This window comes from Amphibalanus amphitrite, unplaced genomic scaffold (genome assembly GCF_019059575.1).
Source record: "Amphibalanus amphitrite isolate SeventyFive unplaced genomic scaffold, NRLGWU_Aamphi_draft 000010F_arrow, whole genome shotgun sequence".
NCBI lineage: Eukaryota > Metazoa > Arthropoda > Thecostraca > Balanomorpha > Balanidae > Amphibalanus > Amphibalanus amphitrite.
Genome location: NW_024881506.1, coordinates 1999013 through 2023470, shown reverse-complemented (window position 1 = coordinate 2023470; position 24458 = coordinate 1999013). Strand labels below are relative to the sequence as shown.

General features: G+C 51.8%; 3 protein-coding genes across 4 annotated transcripts in view; 2 read left to right on the top strand and 1 right to left on the bottom strand.

The window, feature by feature from the left end:
• The window catches only part of LOC122380946 (ribosomal protein S6 kinase delta-1-like), a 35437-nt gene extending 22001 nt beyond the window's left edge, over window positions 1–13436 (top strand). Inside the window, exon 12 of the mRNA XM_043364598.1 lies at window positions 12374–13436. Coding sequence (XP_043220533.1) covers window positions 12374–12776 — 403 coding nt within the window. The 3' untranslated portion in view covers window positions 12777–13436. The remainder of the gene's footprint in view (window positions 1–12373) is intronic.
• Window positions 13437–14067: 631 nt separating this feature from the next.
• Window positions 14068–20049, top strand: LOC122380937 (serine/arginine-rich splicing factor 4-like). The gene is made up of 7 exons (XM_043364591.1): window positions 14068–14128; window positions 14528–14619; window positions 15044–15170; window positions 16728–16842; window positions 17392–17706; window positions 18139–18445; window positions 18521–20049. Exons 2-7 carry the CDS (start codon window positions 14548–14550, stop codon window positions 19130–19132), a joined length of 1548 nt encoding a protein of 515 aa, XP_043220526.1. The 5' UTR covers window positions 14068–14128; window positions 14528–14547; the 3' UTR covers window positions 19133–20049.
• On the bottom strand, window positions 20034–24370 carry LOC122381297 (transcription termination factor 4, mitochondrial-like). Of its 2 annotated transcripts, none has more exons than XM_043365312.1 (3): window positions 24195–24370; window positions 21788–22772; window positions 20034–20285 (listed from the first exon to the last, which is right to left on the bottom strand). In XM_043365312.1, exons 2-3 carry the CDS (start codon window positions 22768–22770, stop codon window positions 20114–20116), a joined length of 1155 nt encoding a protein of 384 aa, XP_043221247.1. In that variant the 5' UTR covers window positions 22771–22772; window positions 24195–24370; the 3' UTR covers window positions 20034–20113. The 2 variants fall into 2 exon arrangements, with proteins under 2 accessions (XP_043221247.1, XP_043221239.1); XM_043365304.1 differs by having other exon boundaries at window positions 24253–24324.
• Window positions 24371–24458: the final 88 nt, after the last annotated feature.

Here is a 24458-nt window from a genome sequence, read left to right as displayed (position 1 = left end):
TCGACGAGTTGCGCTGACACCGTTTCCATTTTCACTATGCGTAATGAGTACCGACTATCGCTGGCCGTTCCGGCGTTCGGGCCGGGAGATTTCCGGCGTATGTCATGCTGCATAGTGCGACCGCAATTGCATACTCAATACTGCGTCCCGTTCCGTGTGGTTAGAGCAAAGGCACCATTTCCAGTATCATCCAGCCATTGTCATATCTGGGGCATTCCACGATAGATCGTACCTACCAGGCCCGTCACCCTCATCTCTCAGATTTGAATGAAAATTGGTACAAGGGGTAATCATAGGCTCCAAAAACACCTGCCAAAATATCAGACTTCTCAGATGACAACTTTTTGAGCTACATTGCATAATATTTTCTAAATTTCAGATTGTAAGGGTGAGTTTGATGAGCTATAACTCAAAAACGAGCTAAGCAAGCAACAAACGGTAAACAGCTTTGAACTAACGATGAATCAAAGATTAATACAGTATTTTTAAAATTGGAAAGAAAAGCTTTACATATTGAAAAAGTCGTAGTATTTTTTTTTTTTTTAATTGTCTTTAATGGCCCTTGGGACCAAAATTTTTGCCATTTTTATTCCTTCAAAATAAACCTCAGGTCCTTTAACCCGCGCCCGGCTGGGGGTCCTGGATTTCCACGCCCTGCTGGGGGGGGGGGGGTGTTTGAACACCCCCCCTTGTAACTCGGCTCCTGGGCCACGTAGCGATACGCGGAAGGCGGCGTTCAAAAGAGCGTCAAAAATAATGACGAAATCACTTCGGTCAATTTCTTGGTCAGGTCAAAGGTCAGGTCACCAGAGGTCATTGAAGGCAAAATTTCGCCGATTTCCAGGTCGAATGTCGAAAATTTCCAAGAAGCCAACGCATAACTCGGGAACTAATATAGCTACAGCGCCGCAGAAAAGCGCATTCGATAGCCCTATTAACGCCCTTTCTGAGTAATTCTCTCAGATTTGACCTAACGTCAACGGCTTTGCCTGCAGGGGGCAAAAACTGCAAAAATAGCCGATTTTTTCGGAAACAGTTTTTCTGCAATAACTTTTGACCCAAGCCACGTACGAGCCTACTTTTACCGGTATCGTGTTCCTCTCGCCAAGACGCATCGAATGAACTATAGCTTGACCTTGAAAGGTCAACTTGAAAATTTGACCTCAGGTCAAGGTCATGACCTGACCGGAAAGGGTCATGTTGCATATCAGTCGATCCGTATCGTCGAGCTGAACACATCTAAGGCGTTTTCATCGCTCTAGCATGCCTCTATCAAAAGTTATTTGCGAAAAACTGTTAGATACCATTCGTGACCTAAGATGACCTCAGGGCATAAACAGGGGTCACGGACACCATTTTCATGTTCTGTGTGTCTAAACCACTTGTAATTCGGTGTTTGTGAGTGTTTATAATGTCTTTCGTCCAAAAGAGGCGCATTTCAATTTTCTCCCATTGACTTATAATGGGGAGGTCGCAAAATTGACCTGACCTTAGGTCATCGATATCAAAATTCTGAGATATACATTTTGTACATGCTATTGCTCTTAGCAATCGCTGAAAGTTTCAAAGCGATCGGTCACTCGGTGTAGCTATGACAGACATTGAAACTTTTTATGAGGTGAGGTCACTTCAAGTGACCTGGTGACCTGACCTTGAATGACCTTGGTCTGAAATTTTCACAACATGTGTAGAATTGATGTATGATAAGGTGTACCAAAAACGGCGGCGCGGAGCGCCGCCGTTTTTGAGATATTAGCGAAAAACCACAAGGGGGGGGGGTGTTCAAACACCCCCCCCCCTTGAAATGACCCTGAGGTCATTTCAAGTGACCCAAATTACGGGTCCGATTTTTGATAGATAACTTCGCAGCAAATGGTCGCAGAGCCGCGATTTTAGCATCTTTGTGTTTGCCTAGCTCCGGGGCGTCGAATGGTATAGTGTATACCTACTGTTTGTTCTGGTGAGGTCAGCTTAAGTCGCTGACCTCGGGTCAGCACACTGCCGTGTATTTGGCTCCGCTCCCCGACCGGCCGCCGGGCATCACGTGACCGCCCCGAGTCCGCGGCAAAGCCAACCAGCGCGGCGCTGGACAAACAGCGCCGCCACAGAGATGGTTAACAGTCGGGTCAGGCCACGAAGCTGAGTGAATGAGATCATATTGCACATCATTCGATTCGCAACGTCTTCCCGAGTCCATTGGTAGCTTTCCCGTCTCTCTAGCTCAATTTGATCGAGAGTTATTGACGAAAAACTCTTATGACCCTAGTGACGTACGAATAACGTCACGCAAGGTCAACAATGCAAAAGTGAGGCAAAAATGACTTCAATTGAACTTTCAGTAACCAGTGATGTCACTAGGCAGCTTTACCACACCATTTGTAGGCTCTCTTCCGAAATCACAATTCGAGACCATTACGGTGACGCAAAATAAGTACATTTATAGAAAGAACACCTCTCTAATTTTTTTGCATACTACTTAAAAATGATCCAAAAATGTTTTTAAGTAAATAAAAATTCAAAAAAATTGGTTCCAAAGGCATACAAATGCAAATGAAAGGAAACTCGAGGTGTTATATTTCAAAAATAATATAAATTTCAAAATTTAAAAAATGCATATTATTCTGTGTTTCAATGCAAGTTCAATGCCGTATAACATTTGGCATTTGGATTATCCGTCTTAGAGTTACAGCCCGCCAAACTTGGGGCTGCAACGCAAGATCCAAAACATGTTATACACTATAACTCAAAAACCACTCATCTGATAAGCCTGAAATTGTTACAGGTGGATTCAGAGCCCCTGATTACCCCTAAGACCAATTATCGTTAAAATCCGAGAGATGAGGGTGTCAAATTGGAAAAAAGTGGTACGATCTATCGTGGAATGCCCCATCTGTTGAAAATGGAAAGCTCAAAGCTATACTGTGTACACTGTACGAATGTTACCAGGTCAGATGCGAACGAAAACTACATACTTATATTGCCGCATATTATCTCAAATATACAGTAATCTTGGAAGCAGTGCTGCCATATTGTAGGCGCAAAACGTCCCAGAGGCCAGCACACATGAGTTATACGGTTTCTGGTTTCATAGCGATCAGTTACGTCAACTGGTTTCATAGCGATCAGTTACGTCAACAAACTGCCCATCAGGGTATCATGATTACCTAAGATTTTATGTCTGACAGTGTCACAGTGATGACCACGCCTCACGCATTAGGTACACAGTCTGAGTCAACTGCACTAAATCAATAATACAGGACGACCGAATGATACCCTTTCCAACGGCAACGACAGGTTCCTTGCCACTTCCTTTGCTTAAAGGTAGTGTGCCAGCTTTCTTGGACCGTATGGAGTTAATGGCCCAGATAAGGAGAACCTGATTTTTAGAACTTATCCATACCTTCAAAACTCATGGAAACGTCTTAAATTCTTCAAATTTTGAGTACCCCAGTGCGAAATTCGCCCCGACGGGTTGTCGGTCGTACCCCAACCACATTTCACACCACTATGAACAATAAATGCACACACTGAAATCGCTATTACCGATATGCTCATCCAATCAAGTTTCGATAAACCCGTTCATCATCAGCTCCTGCGGTTTCGAACACGCCTGTTAGGTGGTGCGGTAGACCACGCCCAAAGCCAGGGCCCCGGTAACGTGAGGTAGCCGAGTCAGGGCAGCGTGCGCTGACCCAAGCCGGAGCCGCGCGTCCTCCCGGTGTCATGTGATAGCCCGGGGCTGCCCGCGGGGATGCGGTAGACCGCGCCCAAAGCTGCGGCCCCGGCTTGGGTCAGCGCACGCTGCCCCGACTCGGCTACCTCACGTTACCGGGGCCCTGGCTTTGGGCGCGGCTTCTGCTCATACTTTGTGGTGCGGTGGTGGTGCGTCGGGCTGCGCGCTCTGACTTCGGCCAAGAAAAATGCGTCAGCTGATCATTGTCATTTCTGCCACTTGCGTGTGGTGAAATGGGGTCATAACTTATAAGACGGCTTTTTCATATCAATTATTTTACATAAAATCATATTTCAAACCATAAATAATGTTCGACAGCCAAATAAAAGAAACAATACCAATACGGGCTTACAGTTTAAGGCTCGACATTGTGTTGTCTACGATTAGACAGCTGATAACTCATTCCCGTACGTCGTACGGTCGTAACACTATAATGACCTTTGCTTATTGTCACAAGTGCGCCGCATTCGCGATTGTTGCCCGACGCCTGTTTGCAGGTGAGCCCACTACAGTTGTTATACATATCTAAAAACCGATAAACTTTTAGGCGAAAAAGGCACTATTCCAGGCCCATTTTTGATTTTTTTTTGCGATATTGGGTAAAAACAGAAGCTTCTTATCCTAGGAAAAATAAAATGGGAAATCTTTCAAAGGTGGCACACTACCTTTAAAAAAGAAAGAAAACTTATCCACATGGCAAATTACACTACACCAGAGTACAGACCAGATACCTTGACCAATGACCAGTGACTAGTACCAAAGCCTGCATATAGGGAGAGCTCCCTCACCCGCCCCTCCCCCACCCTCCTCAAGATATGACAACAGATTTCAACAGAATCATTGCATCTTCTGCTTCTTAAAGACCTAGTTCGCTCGCATGATGGCGACTGGCGTCGCGAGGATGGAGGTCCGCGGATGATCTTCTTTAGGAGAAATATACAGGCAGAAGGACCGTCCTGGATCCGTGCCAGTAAGCGTGAGTAGGAACTTAGCAGATGCTGACGGTAATATCTGCTGTCTGCATCTGAAACGGAAAGGAAGGCCAAGGCTATAGAACTCCAGGTAAGGACACCAGCCGTTTGACGTTGAACGCCGCCGGCCGGCCGATGACGTCATTGGAGGCAAGCCGGCTCGGCGGACACACAGGGCGAATGCATAACGGAGGGGCGTTGGAACGTTGCGGGAGCCAGGGAAATATTCAAAAGTGGTTGCATACCACCATTTGTTTGTTGATTGATCTACAGACTGCATCCTTTTAAACCTCGATGCATCCTAGGCCTGGATGGTGCGTACATTCGTGGAACGATCACCCCGTCCGACGTCCGTGGTCGAACATGTCATAGTATTTAAGACAGAGACGGGTGCAATAACGGCGATCCGATCCCGTTTCTGGCGAATTTAGAGGGGTCGTAAGGACCCAGGCCGAATCTGACCGTCTATTTTTAGGGAAACGGGGTGGGTGAATTGACAACCGATCGCTTAACCCTCGCCCGCACATGCCATTTTCCCATCCTAGAACGCACATGGGGGGGGGGTGGTTGCCACCCCCCCCCCCTCCCGCGCCATTTCGTTCCTGTTGGAGATAGAGCTTAGCAGTAAGACCAAAAAGATTCTTTGGGAAGAGACGAATCCAATGATACCCAGTTTTACCTTCTCAGGTCAGTCATTGACCTTCCAGGTCAGGTCAAACTAAAAAATGTTGCTGTTTTGGGTCACCGTTGAAGATCAAGTGTGCTGCTTATCAGATACCGATGATGATGCTGTTTTCTGGTGCCAAGCCAGCTAGAACCTCGTTGTCACACTACCCGACCAGAATTTTGCTGCTGAGGTCATTTCAGGTCAAGTTAGGTCAAGGTCAATTATATGTGTTTGTATGTCTGTGTGTGTCTGTGTGTATACTGATGTGTGCACCGATTGTTTTTGGGTCCATATTGCATGAAATCATGATCTGAGAAGCTTTTACCAAAAATGCAGTCAAAAACTTCAAAAAAGTAAATTCAGCTTGCCTAAAACGCAATTATCTTAGATGACCTAGGCTGACCTTGACCCTGACCTTGACCCCTGTACATCGTCGAACAACATGTTCCATGATAGGTGGGAGGTAAGACTGGCAAAAAAGGCCGAAATCAGGGTGTCAAAAGCTCATAAGGCCCATGGCAAACGCAAGATGTTGAGAATTGGCCATTCGGGTCATGACATGACCTGAAAAACAAGTATCTCCGAAACCAAAAATCACAGAAACTTGAAATTTTCAGTGGACAACAAGAAAGGATAGAGGAGCAGCTATACGAAAAATCAGCCTTCTAGCTCTAAAAATGTTGAGTGCAGAGCAGAAAGACTACCTGGGGGGGGGGGGGGCAACCACCATGTGCGGGCGAGGGTTAAGAGATGATGAGAAGGGATCCCGTCGTCGATTGTTGTTTGACAGACAACACATGTTGTACTGGGCGTATGACCATCAGAGGTAATGCCTGAACGTAGGCAAGCATAATTGGTCTGTCATATTGTTTAGGAATATAAAATGGTAATGGAGATCATTGAGGATATGATCTCTACATTACGGGAATTCACTAATTACTACGGCCCACAGGGGCACCGCCGGAGCTGTTGTTTTGCCATCGGTCACAGGCAACTCCAGGGAGCTGCAGTACCCGGCGGCCAAAGCGGCCACCTGGTCGACTCGCAGGCCCTCTGGGATTCCGTGATGCCGGTGCTTCATCTACAGAAGCCCGGGCATAGCAGTAGGATGTGGGGCTAGGTGTCTGTCCACCTCTTCATTCAAAGAACAACGTGTACAGCGCCTGGTCCCGCCGAAGCTCGGTATCGACCGTGGCTTATTCACAACTGGCGGATCCAGGAAGCGGTATTGGACACTGCGGGGGCTTACCCCAAAAAGGTTTCTCGGAATTAATAAAAAAAAACTCGGATTTCGATTCCTTGCGCACTGCTGTGCGGTGTGATTAACCAACATTTCCTCAGAAAATTTGTGAAGTTTTCATTTATTCTCGAAAATCGATTTCGGGCGCTGCCCTGGTTGTTGGGGAAGACATTTGCCTCAAATGCCTTCCCTGGATCCGCCAGTGGCCGTTGCCCCACTCCGAGCTTGACTAAAGACGTCTTCAAACCTCACCAGAAACCGATGGTAAGGTGAATTTAAATCCAATAACTCATCTCCGTCTGCCCGCCTAAAATATACTACACATGGTACAGCACCCGGCCCTGTCGGAGCCTAATATACGGCCTTGGTCCGAGCTATGAGTCGATCGTGATATTTTCGGCTTTCCCCATCCCAAGCTCGATTAGAAACGTTCTCCTTCCCCACCCGATTGCTGATGTCATTTCAAATTCAATGCCTCATCTCTGTCTGCCCGACCATAACCCATTCATTGCACACCGTTCAGCGCCCGGCCCCGCCAGAAGTATCCTAGCGCGCTGAGCAGTTGCCTCCAGCCGCGTCATCGCGAGGCCCCGCGCGGCCCATAAATGAATACATTGCGCGAATAGCCGTGTCGCCCCCCTGAGGAAGGCATTGATTTAAGGCTAGGAGAAGGATGGCCACTGGACTGTCATTCAATTGTGACAATGCATTTTGACTTGTGAGGAAAATGAAATCTCACTGGTTGAAGTAGGTATTCATTCTTTGCCGTATAAGAGACAAGGGTGATTCTTAAATTCATTAGTCTCAATCAAACACAAATGTTAGAATAAAATGGGACGGATTTAGAAACAGTTGGCGATCAGATGTTAAAGTTATAATTCTGCCGTAGATCATCCTTACCTATTTGCATCGTCTTTTTCGGTTAGTTTTGGTGGTCAGGAATGGTATGTTCTTTTATTATCAGCCAGCGTAGCGTTACGCCTTTATTGCGAAAGTGATATAGGTTTTCACTTGTTTTTTTTTCTCATCGTAGATTTTTTGGTCATCATCGTCACACCCAACCAAAATCCAATTTTAGAACACTGCCGTCCTGTTAATGGCAGGGAGACAGACTTTCTCCAGGATATTCTCTGCATAGTAGTCGGCATCGACCACCATTTTCAGCGGAATCACGTCCAGCTAGCCCAGGCCCTGGAGTCTGTCGGGACTTCTGCCATGTTTCCAACCCATACTCGCTCTTTCTGGCGGTTTGGTTGGTAAAGCAGGTGAAATTAGACTCGTCAGTAATCAGGACCCGTTTCTACTCCGTTTCCACTTTTCCACAATCCAGCTCTAACGTTTCTTAAAAAATTGAAGGCTCTGGACTTGCTGATTTCCCGCTAATTTTGGCCCTCCCTACACGAGCCATATGGGCCTAAGTACAAGTTTGTCCCTCCACTCTCCAGTATCGACGGGCAGTCGTCCCATACATTGGATGGAAGTCAGTTTAGACAACCTTTTCGCAGAGTGCTCGGATTTTCCGGGTTCATACTTCATGACGATCTGATGGTTGAAATGCAGAACGGCCGCCCTGATTGGGGTCTACCTGCGACGCTCCCCTCCTCCCTTACCCGCGCACCGACGGGGGCGGACGATAGAACAAAAATAAAAGCACCAGTGAACTCAGGACGTCCGTGCGCATCGAATGATATACTTTGTTACCAATTTAACTGAACTCTGAAATTCAGTTGCCGCTAAGCTATTCCAATTTCCCCTGACCTTGTACCGGTTTTTGTGACCTGGTGACCTGACCTGAAAAGACTGGGACCTCAAAATTTCAGGATAGGTGCGAAAATGTTGCCCCAGAGGGTATGCCAAATTTGGCGGCGCTACGCTACGCTTTTACGGTATTTGCGAAAAACCTTAGGGGAGGGGGTTGCATCAACCAACCAACCCTCGCCCGGCGAGGGTTAAGGTCAGGTCACTTTGATTTTTGAATGACCCGACCTCAAATCACTTTTTTTGCAACTTTGCCACCGTGTCAGTGCTACAGTAGATGACGAACTCCTTTGAAACCTGCAAGATGCAATGAGGTCATTGGACATTGGTAGCTACAATTTGTTGATATCGATGACATAAGGTCAGGTCAATTTTTTGACCACCCCATTACAAGTCAATGGGGGGGGGGGTGGATCAACTTTCTTATTTTTACATTAAAACGCGTCGGAATGGCGTAATATGCCATGAGTGACTTCATATACGATCAACCTCGACTATCGAGTCCTTTTTTGCTCTTTGGCAACATTTTGGCAACACATTGGTCATGTGACGTCATCAAAGGTCACCATAGGTTTTTTGCTAAGTAAAAAGTTGTACACCTTGTCCGTGTGTTCTCTATGCCGTTTACCGCTTGTCGCTATCTTGCTTCGTTCTCGAGATCTCAGGGGAGGGGGGGGGCGGATATCCGCCCCCCCCCCCCTCCGTCGTTTGCTATTGGCGCGGACCCCCGTCGGTACGCGAGTTAAACTTCTTCCACCAGCGCTTGCTGGTGAGAACTGGTACTCTGAAATGTCAGGCACGTTCTTCTGAGTGTTACCAGCTTAGAGCGTGCCAGAAGTGTGACTACGCAACCTCTAAACTGTAAAGTTTGATCCCCATGTCTAGGCCTTGGTTCATGCGCCGATCTCTGGGTAAACAATGACCCAGGCCAGTCACCCTGTGGGTCAAGGTCAGCTGCTCAGGTAATACGTGCCCCAGGGAAGGAAATAGAAACGCCAGGACGTTCTCAGCAACGCGATATTTGGAAGCATATTGGAAATATACCAAGTTATCTGGGATGTAACGGAAGTTAGCCCACATTCGGCCCAGCCCAGATTGGGGCTGCCAAATCTAGGGAAAAATCTAGAAATCTAGGGAAAAAATCTAAAAACCGTTTTACGCCTAAACGGCTGGACGAAACTGAAAAATAAGACCACAATTTGAAAGATCTCTTCACCCCGGACCTAATGATATGGTTAAATACCGGATCAATTTAACCAAAAGCATGATTTAACCAGGATGAAAATTTTCGGTCAATGGGGCGGCCCCTACGATTTTCTTCAAAATCGGCATGGTGATACTACAGGCCGAGATGATCAATCTGGCTGAAGAAACCCCTATGGGCATTGAAATCTATGGGGTAAAAACGCCCTTAGAAAGTTTTACCCACTCATTTCTGGCAAGTGTATCGCACGCATCCCCCAATATGGGTATCATATGAAAGCCCATGAAAACCCAAACAAAATGGTGGGGTAAAATTTACCCATTACCCCATCCAGGGTAAAGTTTACCCAAGATGAAAATTTTCGGCCAATGGGGCGGCCCCTACGATTTTCTTCAAAATCGGCATGGTGATACTACAGGCCGAGATGATCAATCTGGCTGAAGAAACCCCTATGGGCATTGAAATCTATGGGGTAAAAACGCCCTTGGAAAGTTTTACCCACTCATTTCTGGCAAGTGTATCTCACGCATCCCCCAATATGGGTATCATATGAAAGCCCATGAAAACCCAAACAAAATGGTGGGGTAAAATTTACCCATTACCCCATCCAGGGTAAAGTTTACCCAAGATGAAAATTTTCGGTCAATGGGGCGGCCCCTACGATTTTCTTCAAAATCGGCATGGTGATACTACAGGCCGAGATGATCAATCTGGCTGAAGAAACCCCTATGGGCATTGAAATCTATGGGGTAAAAACGCCCTTGGAAAGTTTAACCCACGCATTTCTGGCAAGTGTATCGCACGCATCCCCCCATATGGGTATCATATGAAAGCCCATGAAAACCCAAACAAAATGGTGGGGTTAAATTTACCCATTACCCCATCCAGGGTGAAGTTTACCCAAGATGAAAATTTTCGGTCAATGGGGCGGCCCCTACGATTTTCTTCAAAATCGGCATGGTGATACTACAGGCCGAGATGATCAATCTGGCTGAAGAAACCCCTATGGGCATTGAAATATATGGGGTAAAAACGCCCTTGGAAAGTTTTACCCACGCATTTCTGGCAAGTGTATCGCACGCATCCCCCCAATATGGGTATCATATGAAAGCCCATGAAAACCCAAACAAAATGGTGGGGTAAAATTTACCAATTACCCAATCCAGGGTAATGGGTAATACCGCCCCATTGACCGAAAATTTTCATATTGGATAAACTTTACCCTGGATGGGGTAATGGGTAAATTTTACCCCACCATTTTGTTTGGGTTTTCATGGGCTTTCATATGATACCCATATTGGGGGGATGCGTGCGATACACTTGCCAGAAATGAGTGGGTAAAACTTTCCAAGGGCGTTTTTACTCCATAGATTTCAATGCCCATAGGGGTTTCTTCAGCCAGATTGATCATCTCGGCCTGTAGTATCACCATGCCGATTTTGAAGAAAATCGTAGGGGCCGCCCCATTGACCGAAAATTTTCATCTTGGGTAAACTTTACCCTGGATGGGGTAATGGGTAAATTTTACCCCACCATTGTTTGGGTTTTCATGGGCTTTCATATGATACCCATATTGGGGGGATGCGTGCGATACGCTTGCCAGAAATGAGTGGGTAAAACTTTCTAAGGGCGTTTTTACCCCATAGATTTCAATGCCCATAGGGGTTTCTTCAGCCAGATTGATCATCTCGGCCTGTAGTATCACCATGCCGATTTTGAAGAAAATCGTAGGGGCCGCCCCACTGACCGAAAATTTTCATCCTGGTTAAATCATGCTTTTGGTTAAATTGATCCGGTATTTAACCATATCATTAGGTCCGGGGTGAAGAGATCTTTCAAATGGTGGTCTTATTTTTCAGTTTCGTCCAGCCGTTTAGGCGTAAAACGGTTTTTATATTTTTTCCCTATATTTCTAGATTTTTCCCTAGATTTGGCAGCCCCAATCTGGGCTGGGCCGAATGTGGGCTGAATGTGGGCTAACTTCCGTTACATGTTATCTGGGATATATGAAATGTTTCAAAACTTTTGCCGCACCCTTTATATTATTTTTGCAACGCTGATTGCAGCTAAACAGTATACATGCTTTTCCCGACAACTGAAACTTAAACTGAAAAGGACAGTGTAAATAACGTAAATCTAATGCAGAGTTAGGTATTGCTAAAATGTTCGAATGCATACAATTTTTTTCAAAGATGACATAATGTCACTTTTTCTTGTTTCTGGCATGAAAATATTTTCCCCATAGGTGTTTTTCTCACCCATAACTGTGAAAAAAAAATGGAACTGCACTGGGTCGTTCAGCCACGGACTGCTGACGAACAGCCACAGACGACATATTCATCGTGCAGATGGTCATCGCTGACCTCGATCATTCGATGAATATTTGATATGCTTTAACTCTGGCGTCTTGGTTTTCCGTCCCAGCAGTTAGCAGTGGCGCCCAATAACCCATTACTGAGTAAAGTAATCTTGACCCATTACCATACTCGGGCAGCTGGGGACGGACCTCCCGCTGTATGTGCCGTTGGCTGGGGACGGACCTCCCGCTGTATGTGCCGTTGGCTGGGGACGGACCTCCCGCTGTATGTGCCGTTGGCTGGGGACGGACCTCCCGCTGTGTGCCGTTGGCTGGGGACGGACCTCCCGCTGTGTGTGCCGTTGGCTGAGGACGGACCTCCCGCTGTGTGCCGTTGGCTGAGGACGGACCTCCCGCTGTATGTGCCGTTGGCTGAGGACGGACCTCCCGCTGTATGTGCCGTTGGCTGGGGCCGTCACCGCCGTCCGCCGTGTGCTCCGGCAGGTTCCTGCGGCCGGAGAACGTGCTGCTGACGGCCGAGCGGGGCGCGGCGCTCACCTACTTCTGCCGGCTGCGGTGTGCGGGCGCGCGCGCGCCGCCGGCAGCCGAGCGCGGCCGGCTGTACGCGGCTCCCGAGCTGTGGACGCCCGGCGCCGCCGTCACGGCCGCCGCCGACTGGTGGAGCCTGGGCGCGCTGCTCTGGGAGCTGCACGGCGACGGGCCGCTGTGGACGCGCCACCCGGCCGGCCTGGCGGCGCACACGGCGCTCCGGCCGCCGGCGTCTGCCGGGCCGGCGGCGCGCTCCCTGCTGGCGGCGCTGCTGCGGCCCGACCCGCGCCGGCGACCCGACGCCCGACACATCCGCCGGCACGCCTTCTTCGCCGGCCTGGACTGGAGCCGGCTCTGAGCGCGCCCCGGGACGTCTGTGACGGCTCTGAGCGCGCCGGGACGTCTGTGACAGCTGTGGGCGCGCCGGGTGGCCGGGCTGTGGGCGTTCGGCCGAGCCCAACTGGTTTTTGTTTGTGAGCGGCCTATGTGCCAGGCTCGTCAGCGAGACTGCGCCTTGCTCTATCGGCTGCTGCTGCGCCTTTCGGAGTCAGTCCAACCTTGTTTCCCAGACAAGCTGTTGGTGTAGTTCATGTCTGCCAGAGGCGAAACGCGAGCGCTTCTCTTGTCAGAGCGTATCAAAACGCAATATCAGTGCTTTATGTTTGATGACGAGCTTTTAACGTATTGTGTTACTGCACGCTGCTATAAGTTTGTTACGTTATGGACCTAGCTGCACCGAAATGTCGCTGTAGTCGCTCCTTGCGAGTTGCGGAAGAGCCTGCCGATTGTAGCTGGCCTCAGAGCGGTCCGTTGCCGTCCGCCATTGTTTCCCGGCGAGCTCGAGGCCACTGTTCACTGCCGATTGCGACTGTCCATATTCCGTGTAACATTCCAACCCGGCCCTTCAGAGGGGCGGCCGCTTTTTTATACCCGGGTGGCTCATCAGTCTGTGTTGGACCGACCAGCTGGTGGCAGTGATCAAACTATAACACCATTAAATATGAGTAACTTTTCCATCGTATGTGTTTTTTTGTGACCTGGAACTACCTCCATGTAAGGAAGAGTAAGGAAGGAAAAACGTGTAAGGAAGAATAGGTAAGCGTAACAGGCCTTGGGCGTAATTGCTTATTCGGACATGTAAGTGCTGGGGGTTTACGAATATAGAGGCCATGTTACATTCATCCACCGGCACCACTCGGTCGTAATAACATTCGACCAGAAAAACGTTGCGAAAGCAAGAGTCAGTATTACGAATCCGTAACTTATGCCGGTTTTTGGTCTGGTATTGCAATGCAAGTGCATGTGTGAAGCGATGACTATAGTTTGAATCGTTGAAAATTATCTTGCAGACAAGAACAGAAGGGAGAAGGGGAAATAAATTTATCGCTTCACATGTACTTGGCACTTGCTATACATGCCCAAATGCTGGCGTGTTACGAACTCGCTTTATGAAACGAGGCCCAGGATACGCATTTTACACTGAAATAATTATTTTGAATGGAAACAAGCACTCAATAGCAATAGCCAATCAATAGGGACCCCAATGCATTCGCCAGTGACTGGAACTGTTCTGGTGACGTCAAAAGATGTCATTTGCCTCTCATCTCTTGCTGAATAATTACTAATAAAATTCGTCATCCTTGGCGCTTTGTCGTCCAAAGTGTTGAGGGGAGTCATGGGGAGTGGTGGGGTTCCTGCGGACGTGGATAAGTAATGTTCCTTTTGTAAATACCTGTTTCATTCTTCCCAATATATATCTTAACCAGAATTTCATGCTCGTACAATGTGCAGCTTCGGTTGGTGGGGAAACTTTGAACATATGAGAGCGCTACTGACTTGAAACTTGCGCCATTATGGCCACATTATGGCCACACCCATGGTTCACCGTTCACCATTTTGTCACTGGTTAATGAATCAGAATGTAAATACTGCGGCTGTGTTTGTTACTGTCTTCTCAATCCTTTCCATGCTTGTTCTTATGTATTTACCCATCCAGTTCAGAATTTGGATCTACAAATCTAGGCCTTGTGATACTTTTTTCTCATGTGTCCGTTTATGAATCTGTTGTGTCTTATGACATGTCTTATTTTTATATTCCTCTCCTTACAGGTAGGCATTAATCTTTAAAAATGGGAAGGAAGCCAAGAGCTACTAGGACACACTTGAGGAGATCTATCCAAAGTAGCCAGTTTCACAACAGGGTAAGTATAGTGATGTTCTTGACTTGCAGGCTGCAGCAGAAGCAATTCAGCACGTCTGTATTGCGTCTATCCTAAATAGGTTTCGCTTATCGCTTTAGTGCATCTACCTGTCCAGTCCCCATGCCTAAGGTGGGAAAGCTACCAGGTAAGTTGACCAGGAGAGACGATATTTTATTTTGCCATTTTCATATCACATATTGGTTTCAAAGAGCAGTCTAAACAACAGTGATTTTTGTCCGATCACAATAATGTATCATGCTGAACAAGGCTGGTATAAAAAGTGTATAATCAGCTAAGTTTGGTATGTGTTTTACTATACGCCAATGATAAGTTAGTGGTCCCTTGGATTTAATACTGTTTTCATCCTTGAACTGCTAGTCGTGGGCGCTGACTGTCTCCGCTTTCTGTGCTGCTATCTGCGCAGCGTCTGGAGGAGGACCAGATGTGGGCGAGCCGCGCGCGGGAGCGGGAGCGGCGCCGCTCGCCGCCGCCGGGCACTCGCGGCCTGCGCATGGACCAGCGCCGTCTGGAGAGCCGGCCTCGTCGCGAAGGTACGGGCGCCGCCGGCGCGGGCCGGACGGCGCGGCGGGCGCGCTGAGCGGCGGCCGGCCCGCCGCGCCGTCCGGCCGCCAGCCGGTGGTGTGGAGGACAGTCTGGGCGGCAGCGTGGCCGTGCCGTCAGTGGCACCGGCGGCAGCTCCGGCCGTGGCGTCCAGCCGCGGCGCCAGTGGCGGACGTGGCGGAGCAGTGGTGTTGGTGCAGTGGTGGTGAGCGGTGGTGCTGAGCGGTGCAGTGGCCGGACTGGTGACCAGCAGTAGGCATGGCGGCGGACTGTGGCCTGTGGGACTCTGCCGGACTGTGTGGACTCGGGCGGCCGTGCGCCGCGTCCCGGCCAGTGCCGCGTCCCATTCCAGCCAGTGTGGACTGTGCCAGAGGACTGCGGGGCAGCGCTCCGGCCCATGTAGGCGCCCCTGACCGCCCGGCAGCGGCCAGGGCCGTGTAGGCGCCCCGGACCGCCCGGCAGCGCCCAGGGCCGGCGCGCCGCCTCTGAGAGCCGTGCGCAGCTCCGGCCCGTGTAGGCGCCCCTGACCGCCCGGCAGCGCCCAGGGCCGGCGCGCCGCCTCTGAGAGCCGTGCGCAGCTAGTGTAGTGTTCGCACCTTCCGGGTCTGTCCATGTCTGTGGGTAAGGTCTGAGGTAAGTACGTCTGCGTGGCGCGCCGCCAGAGCTGCTCTCCCCGGCCCGGTCGGCGGCTGCTGGCAGGGGCTTCGCGGGGGACGTTCACAGTTTGCACCAGATAAAATATTGACTTGATTGGTATTCTGCTGCATAGAATGTGACTTTGATCTGTTTTGTTTTGCGCCTCAAGGCTCAATCACCTTGTGTACCAACGCTTAAAACTGTTGAAATTGTTTAGTAGGTATTCAGATATTAAGAAGGCATTTGTTAACTCTACCCAGCATATGCATTTCCCATTACTGCCTAGAAAACCAAAAGATTCAAAGAGGTATTGATGATTACATATTGACTACATATGTATTGATGACTAAATAGCATAACCTATTGACGTGTTGTGCATTGCAGAACATCATACTGTGCACCGAAATCCTGCCCGATTATTCGCGAGCGATGCAATGGAAACCAGTAGCCACGTTTAATAGCTTTATCGTGTAATAATAACAAATTATCGTTTTTCCCATTTACATTCAAATTTCAAAGTCATTGTTGTGCTCGATAACAGCTCTAGCATGTAAACATCCATACAGCTGCTAACTGTGGGTCCGTGCCCGGCCTGTCAGACACGGTGTGCACCCGTAGGCTCGCCTTTGTGCAGTGGGGCACCAGTCCTCCAATAGCACCGTGTGAATGTGACTAGCCGAAAATCCGCGTCCCATGCCGAAAATCTGCGTCCCGTGCCGAGCTGTGTTCACCGGTCTGCCATGGTGGGAGCACCATTCCGGGTTGTTTCCGCCCGGCTGCGGTAGGTGGGTGCCTAGAGCGGTACCGGAGGACAGGTCTGGGTCGGTAGCGGCCTCAGACAGCCGCCGGACGCCGCCCGCTCGGACCGGTCGCTCTGTGCAGCCTGTGACGGTGTGTTCGGGTGGTGTCAGCAGACAGGCGGCGCCCGGAGCTCGACTCGGCCATGCGCCGCGCCCGCCGCGACGGCCAGCAGAGCATGTACTGGACCAAGAAGCTGCTCGACTTTGAAGAGCGCGATCCGGACCGGTGAGCGGCGTCGGTGGGGTCGCAGGGGACCGGCGGGGGTCACAGGGAGACAGGCGGGGTCACAGGGACCGGCGGGGTCACAGGAAGGCGGGGGTCACAGGGACGCCGACAGGCGGGGGTCACAGGGACCGGCGGGGCTCACAGGGACCGGCGGGGGTCACAGGAAGGCGGGGATCACAGGAAGGCGGGAGTCACGACAATACCAGCTCGTCGAGTCGCGCTGGTACTGTTTCTCGTGCAAGTACCTCGATGCCTCATTTCGTTTTGGTGTGATGTGTTGTGTCAGTGTGTGTCGTGTGGTGATGTGTGTTATCAGTGTTGTGTTGTGTGCTGTCAGTGTGTCGTGTTGTCAGCGTGTGTCGTGTTGTCATTGTGTCTCGTGCTGGGTCAGTGTGATGTGTGCTTTTAGATTTTGCCATGTTGTGTCAGTGTGGTGCGTGTTGTGTCAGGGCGTGTCGCTGTGTGTTGTGTTGTGTCAGGGCGTGCCGCTGTGTGTTGTGTGCTGTGTCAGTGTGGTGTCGTCTCTGAGTCCCGCCGGCCGGCCGCCAGCTGGGGCCACAGCGGGTTCCGGGAGCTCTACATGGACTCGGCGCCAGGCGCGGCCAGCACCGCCCGGCCGGACCGCTCTCGGGAACGTCAGCCGAGAGAGCGGCCCGAGCGGGAGCGCAGAGAGCGGCCCGATCGGGAGCGCAGAGAGCAGCTCCAACGCGACGCCGGGCGGCGGCCGGCGGCGTCCGAGCGCGGCCGCCGACAGTACCGGCGCCGCTCCCGGACCCGGTCCCGGTCCCGGTCCCGGACACGGACACGGTCCCGGTCCGGCTCGTCCTCCTCCAGCAGCTCGTACTCCGGCTCGTCCGATGACCGGTGAGGACGGCAGACCCGAGCTAGGAGCCTGGGGTAGCTCCAGACCCGAGATTGGAGCCTGGGGTAGCTCCAGACCCGAGATTGGAGCCTGGGGTAGCTCCAGACCCGAGATTCGAGCCTGGGGTAGCTCCAGACTCGAGCTAGGAGCCTGGGTTAGCTCCAGACCCCGAGATAGGAGGGCGTGTGAGCTGGAGTTGCAGCAGACTCCGATGGCAGCCAAAGATCAGGACTTCGACGGCTTAACATGGTTTTCTCTTTCGTTAAGCCATGATCTGTGTATGGTCCAGGTTAACCAAAGTTGCCATTTTCTGTTGTTGTTTCTCTTAAATGTAACATGGACCCGTCCATTGTTTGGCTGGTGTATTCTTAAGTGCCTGTGTTTCTAACTACCTGTGCCCGGGTGTCTAACGGTCGTTGGTCCGCGCCGTCCAGGTCGCGGTCGGGCACGCCCGGCCGCCGCCGCCGCCGCCGCAGCTCGAGCAGCAGCTGGTCCAGCAGCTCGACCAGCGTCACATCGCGGTCAGCCTCGCCGTCCTCGCGACCCGCCGCCGCCGCCGCCCCGGTCAACGGACACAGGCGGCCGGCGCCGCGGCCGCGCCCTGCCGCCGACCGTACCAAGGGGCCGGCGTCGGACCGCTCCCGGGCGGCGGCCCCCGACCGGTCTCGGCCGTCCGGCGGCGGTGGCGGCGGCCCGCGGCCGGCGGCCACCATCACCCGGCGCGTGTCGAACCCGGCGCCGGTCGCCGAGCGGCCCGAGCGGCGCCGGCGCTCCCCCGCCGCGCCGGCGGCGGCCCGCCGGCCGCGCGCGCCGCCCGCCGTCCCGGCCGGCCCGTCGCGGCGGCGGCCGGCGCGCTCCGAGTCGGCCGACTCGAGCTCGTCGTCGGCAGCCGAGGAGCCGGCACGCACCAGCCTGTCGGAGCGTTTCGGTCGGCTGGCGCAGCTGAGCTCTCAGCGCGGCGCCGCCGAGCTCGTCCGGCTCAAGATCGTCAAAGACGCCCACTCGTCGGACAAGAAGGTGATTCTGGAGGAGGAGCCGGGCGCCGGCTCTGGCCGCGAGCGCAGCCAGCAGCGGCTCAGCTTCGAGACCGAGTACCGCGAGTACTTTGGCCAGAAGCTGCGCCGGCCGGCCATGACGGACGACCCGGGCGCCGAGCTGCCGCGTCAGCTGCCGCGCGACTGGGAGACGGACGTGAGCGTGCGCTACCGCTACTACCGCGACGCCGGCTACTTCCGCGACCAGATGCTGACGCTGGACGAGTACATCAAGTGGGAGCAGTGGTGGTACCGCTACCGCGAGTGGCTGGCCAAGGAGACGCGCCGCGCTCACCTGGAGCGGCCTCCGGCCGAGCAGCTGGGCCTGGCGCCCGTGCGCCGTCTGCGGCCCGTCGACTGGCGGCCGGAGCGCCGCCCGCCGCGCCGCTTCTGAGCGCCGAGTCCGATCTGATGGCGGGCAGACGCACCACGGCGATCCCCAGCGTGGAGCGCCAATCACTGACCGAGTGTGGGACCGGCGCTGGGGAGTACCCAGTGCCCCATTTTATAGGCAGGCTGCAATCTTATCGTGTGGCTTGCTAGACTTTCAATCTCAATCTGCCTTCAGTATTTGTGTGCAGATTTGATTAGCATTTTGTCAGCTTCTCTTATTAAATGCTGGCTGTTACGGAGCAAACCAACATTGCTTCAACTAAACGTCAGCCGTGAGCTATTTGTTACAAACATTTTTATTTGATGGCCTTTGCCACCTTTTAAGTGTCGTGCGGGGTTTGGAGGGGTGAAAAGTTGCCAGGTTTTAGCGGGCAGAGCCGCCTGTGGCGGTCGTGGATTTCGCGGCCGTCCGGCAGCGTGTGTAGACTGTCGGTCCGCCGGCGGCGTGTGTAGACTGTCGGTCCGCTGGCAGCGTGTGTAGACTGTCGGTCCGCCGGCGGCGTGTGTAGACTGTCGGTCCGCTGGCAGGCAGCGTGTGTAGACTGTCGGTCCGCAGGCCCGGCTTGTGGGCCCGCGGCCCTTGCCCGGTGTGAATGAGGTCGTGGGCGGGAGGGCGCGCGCATGCGTCCCGCGACGCTCGGGCAGTGTCTCCCTACTAGTGTCCGTGTGGTATTTCCCTACTGGTGTCCGTGTGGTTCGCGCACGAGTGTCCGTGACCCGTGTGGTTCGCGATCGGTACCTATCTCGGAACCAGTGTCCGTGTGGTTCGCGATCGGTATCTCTGAACCAGTGTCCGTGTGGTTCGCGATCGGTCGCCGTGGGCGGCGGTAGCTCCTGTGACATGATAGTGCTCCTCCCTCAGTCATCCGATGTTGACTCGTAACCTCTCACTGAACAAATAATAACATGGCACGGAGAGTTTATTGTCGGCCGAGACGGTATACACAGCGCGCTGAGTGGGACGATACAGGGGGGGGGGGGGTCACCGGCCGGGCCGGCGACCTCGGGAGTGGTGGCTCGAGTCAGAGTCCTCCGACTCCGAGTCGCTGTCCGAGTCGCTGTCAGAGTCGGACTCCTCCAGCTGTGCCTCCTCCAGCTCCTCCTCCAGAAGTCGTGTGAACACCTCGTATTCGCGGTAGGGCAGGCGCGCCACTCTGAAAAACGCCGCCGGACTCTGGTCAACCTCCGCCGCAGTGGGGAAGGCGTTTTTGGCCATTCTGCAGTCCGTTTTTGCGCGTGTAAAGAAAACCGCGGGACAAATTATTTCAGCTTATCATGCATCGACTATCCATGATGTATAAAAATACCTCAGGTCACATACGGCCAGGACACCCGGTGCCGAGTCACCAAGCCTCCAGCGATCCTGTCATTCCTACAAGCCATGTTGTAATCTCCATATGTGACCTGGGGTCAGGTCAGATCTGTGACCACCATTACAAAGTGAGAAGGGTCACATACATCCTGCATTGAACAAACGCGTCGAAACTGCAAGACAGTTTCAGAAGCATGATAGTTCTGCCCATTAACCATGGATGGGGTGCACCTAACGGTCAGCAGTAGCCCGTGAGGTCATATTACGTCACAAAAGGTCAACAGTTTTTGTTAATTACCTTTGATAGAGATATGGTAGAGCGATGAAACTACCTATAGGTAGTTTCAAAGTGTTCTACTCAACAGTACGAATCGATTGATTGCAACGTAACATTCTCGGCTTGTCCTGACCCATCGCCCTAGGATCAATTTTCGATCTGAGATTGTGAGGCCAAATAATAGTTCATTTGATGCATCAAGACCAGAAGAACACAAACATGATAAAAAATAACAATGGTTGATTCTAAAGCCATCGCACACAAACGCTTCGGCATGTTATTGGTGGTGTTTGCCCTCCGTGGCCACACCGCTGAACAGAGGTCAAATCTGAAACTTCCTCCAGCTAAAAGCCGAATTGGGAAAATTGTAAAATCGGTAAAATTTAACGGGAAGTGACCTCAGCGCTGACCTTAGCGAAAACTGTCCTGTATAATCCTGAAAGACCTTATACCTACAGATCTGTTTGATGATTTCCCGCGTACAAGCCTTCGATTTTTTTAGTCTGTGAGCCATATGGCTCGGCGAAAATGGCTGGACTGTCGTTCAGGAGCCTCGCTGATCCGCACGGGTCACTAGCAGCCGCGCTGCCACACCGGCCACCGCGCAGGGGCACTTCCAAGCGCGCAGTGGCCAGCGCTGGAATAACTGCTCATTATGCACTAGTTGTACAGGGACGTAGCCAAGGGGGGGGGGGCACGGGGCCATGCCCCCTGACGGCGAAAAAAAAAAATAAAGTATAAAAATAAATAAAATCAGCTGCACCACACCCCAAAAAAATAGTGGACCAAATCCGAGGAAGTTTCCTTTTTTGGAGGGGGTACGACACTAGGCCGTGACCTGTGGCCCCTCCCTGACCAAAATCCTGGCTACGTGCCTGTAGTTGTGTACCCGGGTACCGAAACGAAAGCAATTACTGGGTCTGGCAGACGGCACCATTTCTCGACCAGTCACTGTTCGGTTAGTGATTGTGGACCCATAACCCCGACAACTAGGCACTCACGCATCACCGGCCAGGGAAAACTGCGACGGAAGCGGCGCGTGCTGCGAGCCGACTACTCTGTCTCACCTCTGGCAGAAGAGCTCATCCGAGTGGCTGAACATCTCCGTGGGCGCTGGGTTTCCGGTGGGCTCTGTGTCCTTGGCGCGCGGCCGCCGGTAGCCGCCGCTGCGCTCCAGCGCCGTGTGCCGCGCGCGCAGGTGCTCCAGAGGCCACTCCATCGCCGACGAGTGAGCCACCTCGGCCGCCGTCAGGCCCATCGTGTCCAGCAGATAGTCGAGCTTGCGCTCGGTCTCGGCGCCGCGCTCCAGCAGCGCCGCCGGACAGCGCAGCGCCACGCGCGCCGCCTGGTCGGCGGTGAACACCGTCAGCAGACGCATCAGCTGTCGGCGCAGCCGGCCGGCCGGCAGCAGCAGCAGCTGCGGCTGCCGGTGCACCAGCTCCAGCACGGCCCACTCGCCGGCGGGCAGCGCCGCCAGCAGCGCCGCCAGCGTGGCCTCCAGCTCGGCGCCGCGCCGCTCCAGCAGCGCCGGGCAGGCGGCCAGCATGTCGGCCACCTGCTGCGGCGCGCAGCCGCGCCCCAGCAGCGGCGGCACGGCGGCGCGCCAGGCGGCCGGGCCGCGCCGCAGCAGCGCCGGTCGGCCCAGCAGCAGCTCGCTCACCTGCTGTTCGCTGAACTGCAGCTCGTGCAGGAGGCGCAGCACGGCGGCGGCCGACTGCTCGCTGACGGCCAGCAGCCGCTCCTCTTCGGACAGGAGGCGGTAGAGGCGGGCGGCCAGCGCGGCCGGCTCCCACTGCTGCGGCGGCGCGGCCGGTGCTGGCGGCGGGCGGCTCTGGCGCCGGCGGGACGGGCGGCCAGTGGACACCTGGCGCCGCCGGGGCTCACCGAGCCGCGGCACAACCGCAGCGAGCTGCGGCGCCACTGCGCCCGCCTGCAGTCCCTGGCTGTGCATGCTGGCTGCCAGTAACTGGGCAGTAGGAGGCAGGGCACGGCAGTGTGACGACAAAAGGCGCATCACCCTCAGCGGCATACCCAACAGCAGTGGTGCCATTGCTGGAACATAGTTGCAAGGTCGTTTTGATTAGCTCATAGTAGGTACATTTTTACATCTACAGGAACTATTTTCTAGCAAGGTCAATACATATTTTTTAGTATAGCTGTACAATCAATAGTAATTTTCTCACCAGATAGGGCTAGAAGAGAAGACCATGAAGCAGGGTTTGGCAGTCCTTTTAATTTCCAAATAAACAAATACGAATAAACTATTCATGAATAGTTCTATCCGCAAACAACTCATGAGATCAATTGCCAAATCTAAGTGAACAGCAAACAGTTCACAAACAGTTCATGAACTGTTCACAAACATGGTAGAGAGGGGGAGGTCATTTCCCTCTTTGGACTCTTTTAAAACTGAAGAAATTCAGAAAACAGAATCATGAAAAGAAAGAACACATCCTTCTAAGGTAGAAAAGTGAAATCACACATAGATACTTATGATACTTTTTACACAAAATGTTTACAAATTTCACCCATTCCAACCACTTGTTAAGTCAGGTAAGGTTATCTGGTATATAAGCAGATTTAGGTTGTTGGTTAGTTGTGGGTAGGTTGTAGGTTGGTAGATACTAAATGGTGGGTGTAGGTTGGTAGGTTGTAGGTTAGTAGGTAAGGTTAGGTCAAGTTAGATTAGTTTTTTTCCTGCTTGTGCCTGATTTTTTAGCATTAAATGATTGTATGAACAATTATCTAGGTTGATACATGGTTTGTGAAAAGATGGTGTGGTTTTTATTCAATTTTGATTCTTGAGACCAGGGTGCAAAAGAGGGATTTGACCGAGGGGAAGATAAGACCCCCTCCTTCCCCTTTTCACTCCTGGATTACGTCCCTGATTGAGCTACAAACTCGCGGAAAAAGCGAGTGTGCATAATGCATTATTACGAGCCACAGCGAACTGGTACCCAAGGCCCTATCTGGTACAACCTATCTGATTTGGTAAATGTCAAGTTTAAGTCCTAAGAAGATTTCATTGATAAATTTTTCATATTTTTACATTATTTGACATCCTGAATCCAAAAATGATACTCATATGTCTCGCAAATAAAAGAAAAAAACATAATCAAACCTGACCTAACCTTACGTACTTACCTATAACCTACCAACCTACAACCTACAAACCTACCCTAACCTAACCTAACCTACAAACCTACCTACCTACAACCTAAAACCTACAAACCTACAACCTAACCTAACCTAAAACCTAAAATTTTTTGCTGTTTCATATTCGTATCAAAAGCGCCACAATTGTAGTTAGGACCTAAACTTGACATATACCTCTGATTTTAACCCTTGAGGTCAGAAGTGTTCCAGAGTAGTGAGGCGGGAAATGTTCAGAAAGAATCTGATTCACTTTTCAGACAAATGTTGCACATTCTTACACTACCTATTTGACAGCCTGAATCTAGATATGATACTTACATGTGGCACAATTACGAGAAACACAATTTAATGCAATTTAACTTGACCTAGCACATACCGCCTTGGACCACTTGGACGTGTTTTTTTTTAGTCTTATGTTCACTGAGCTCTATAATGCGCTTATGTTGTATTATGTGTTGCATATTCGTATCAGCGGCGCCACAATTGTATCGGACCTTTTCTAAGCGGACAACATTATTCCACCGCCACCCTTGCAGTCATTCTATATCTCAGGAACTGCTGGACGGATCGGAACGAACGAAA

Excerpts from the sequence above, each read along its gene's own strand:
- LOC122380937 (XM_043364591.1), top strand. The coding sequence starts at position 14,548 with ATGGGAAGGAAGCCAAGAGCTACTAGGACACACTTGAGGAGATCTATC. Across the intron at positions 15,171-16,727 it reads GAGCCGGCCTCGTCGCGAAG|CAGACAGGCGGCGCCCGGAG; the intron begins GTACGGGCGCCG and ends GGGTGGTGTCAG. Across the intron at positions 18,446-18,520 it reads GCGTGTCGAACCCGGCGCCG|GCCGTCCCGGCCGGCCCGTC; the intron begins GTCGCCGAGCGG and ends CGCGCGCCGCCC.
- LOC122381297 (XM_043365312.1), bottom strand. The coding sequence starts at position 22,770 with ATGGCACCACTGCTGTTGGGTATGCCGCTGAGGGTGATGCGCCTTTTG. Across the intron at positions 20,286-21,787 it reads GATGAGCTCTTCTGCCAGAG|AGTGGCGCGCCTGCCCTACC; the intron begins GTGAGACAGAGT and ends GGCGTTTTTCAG.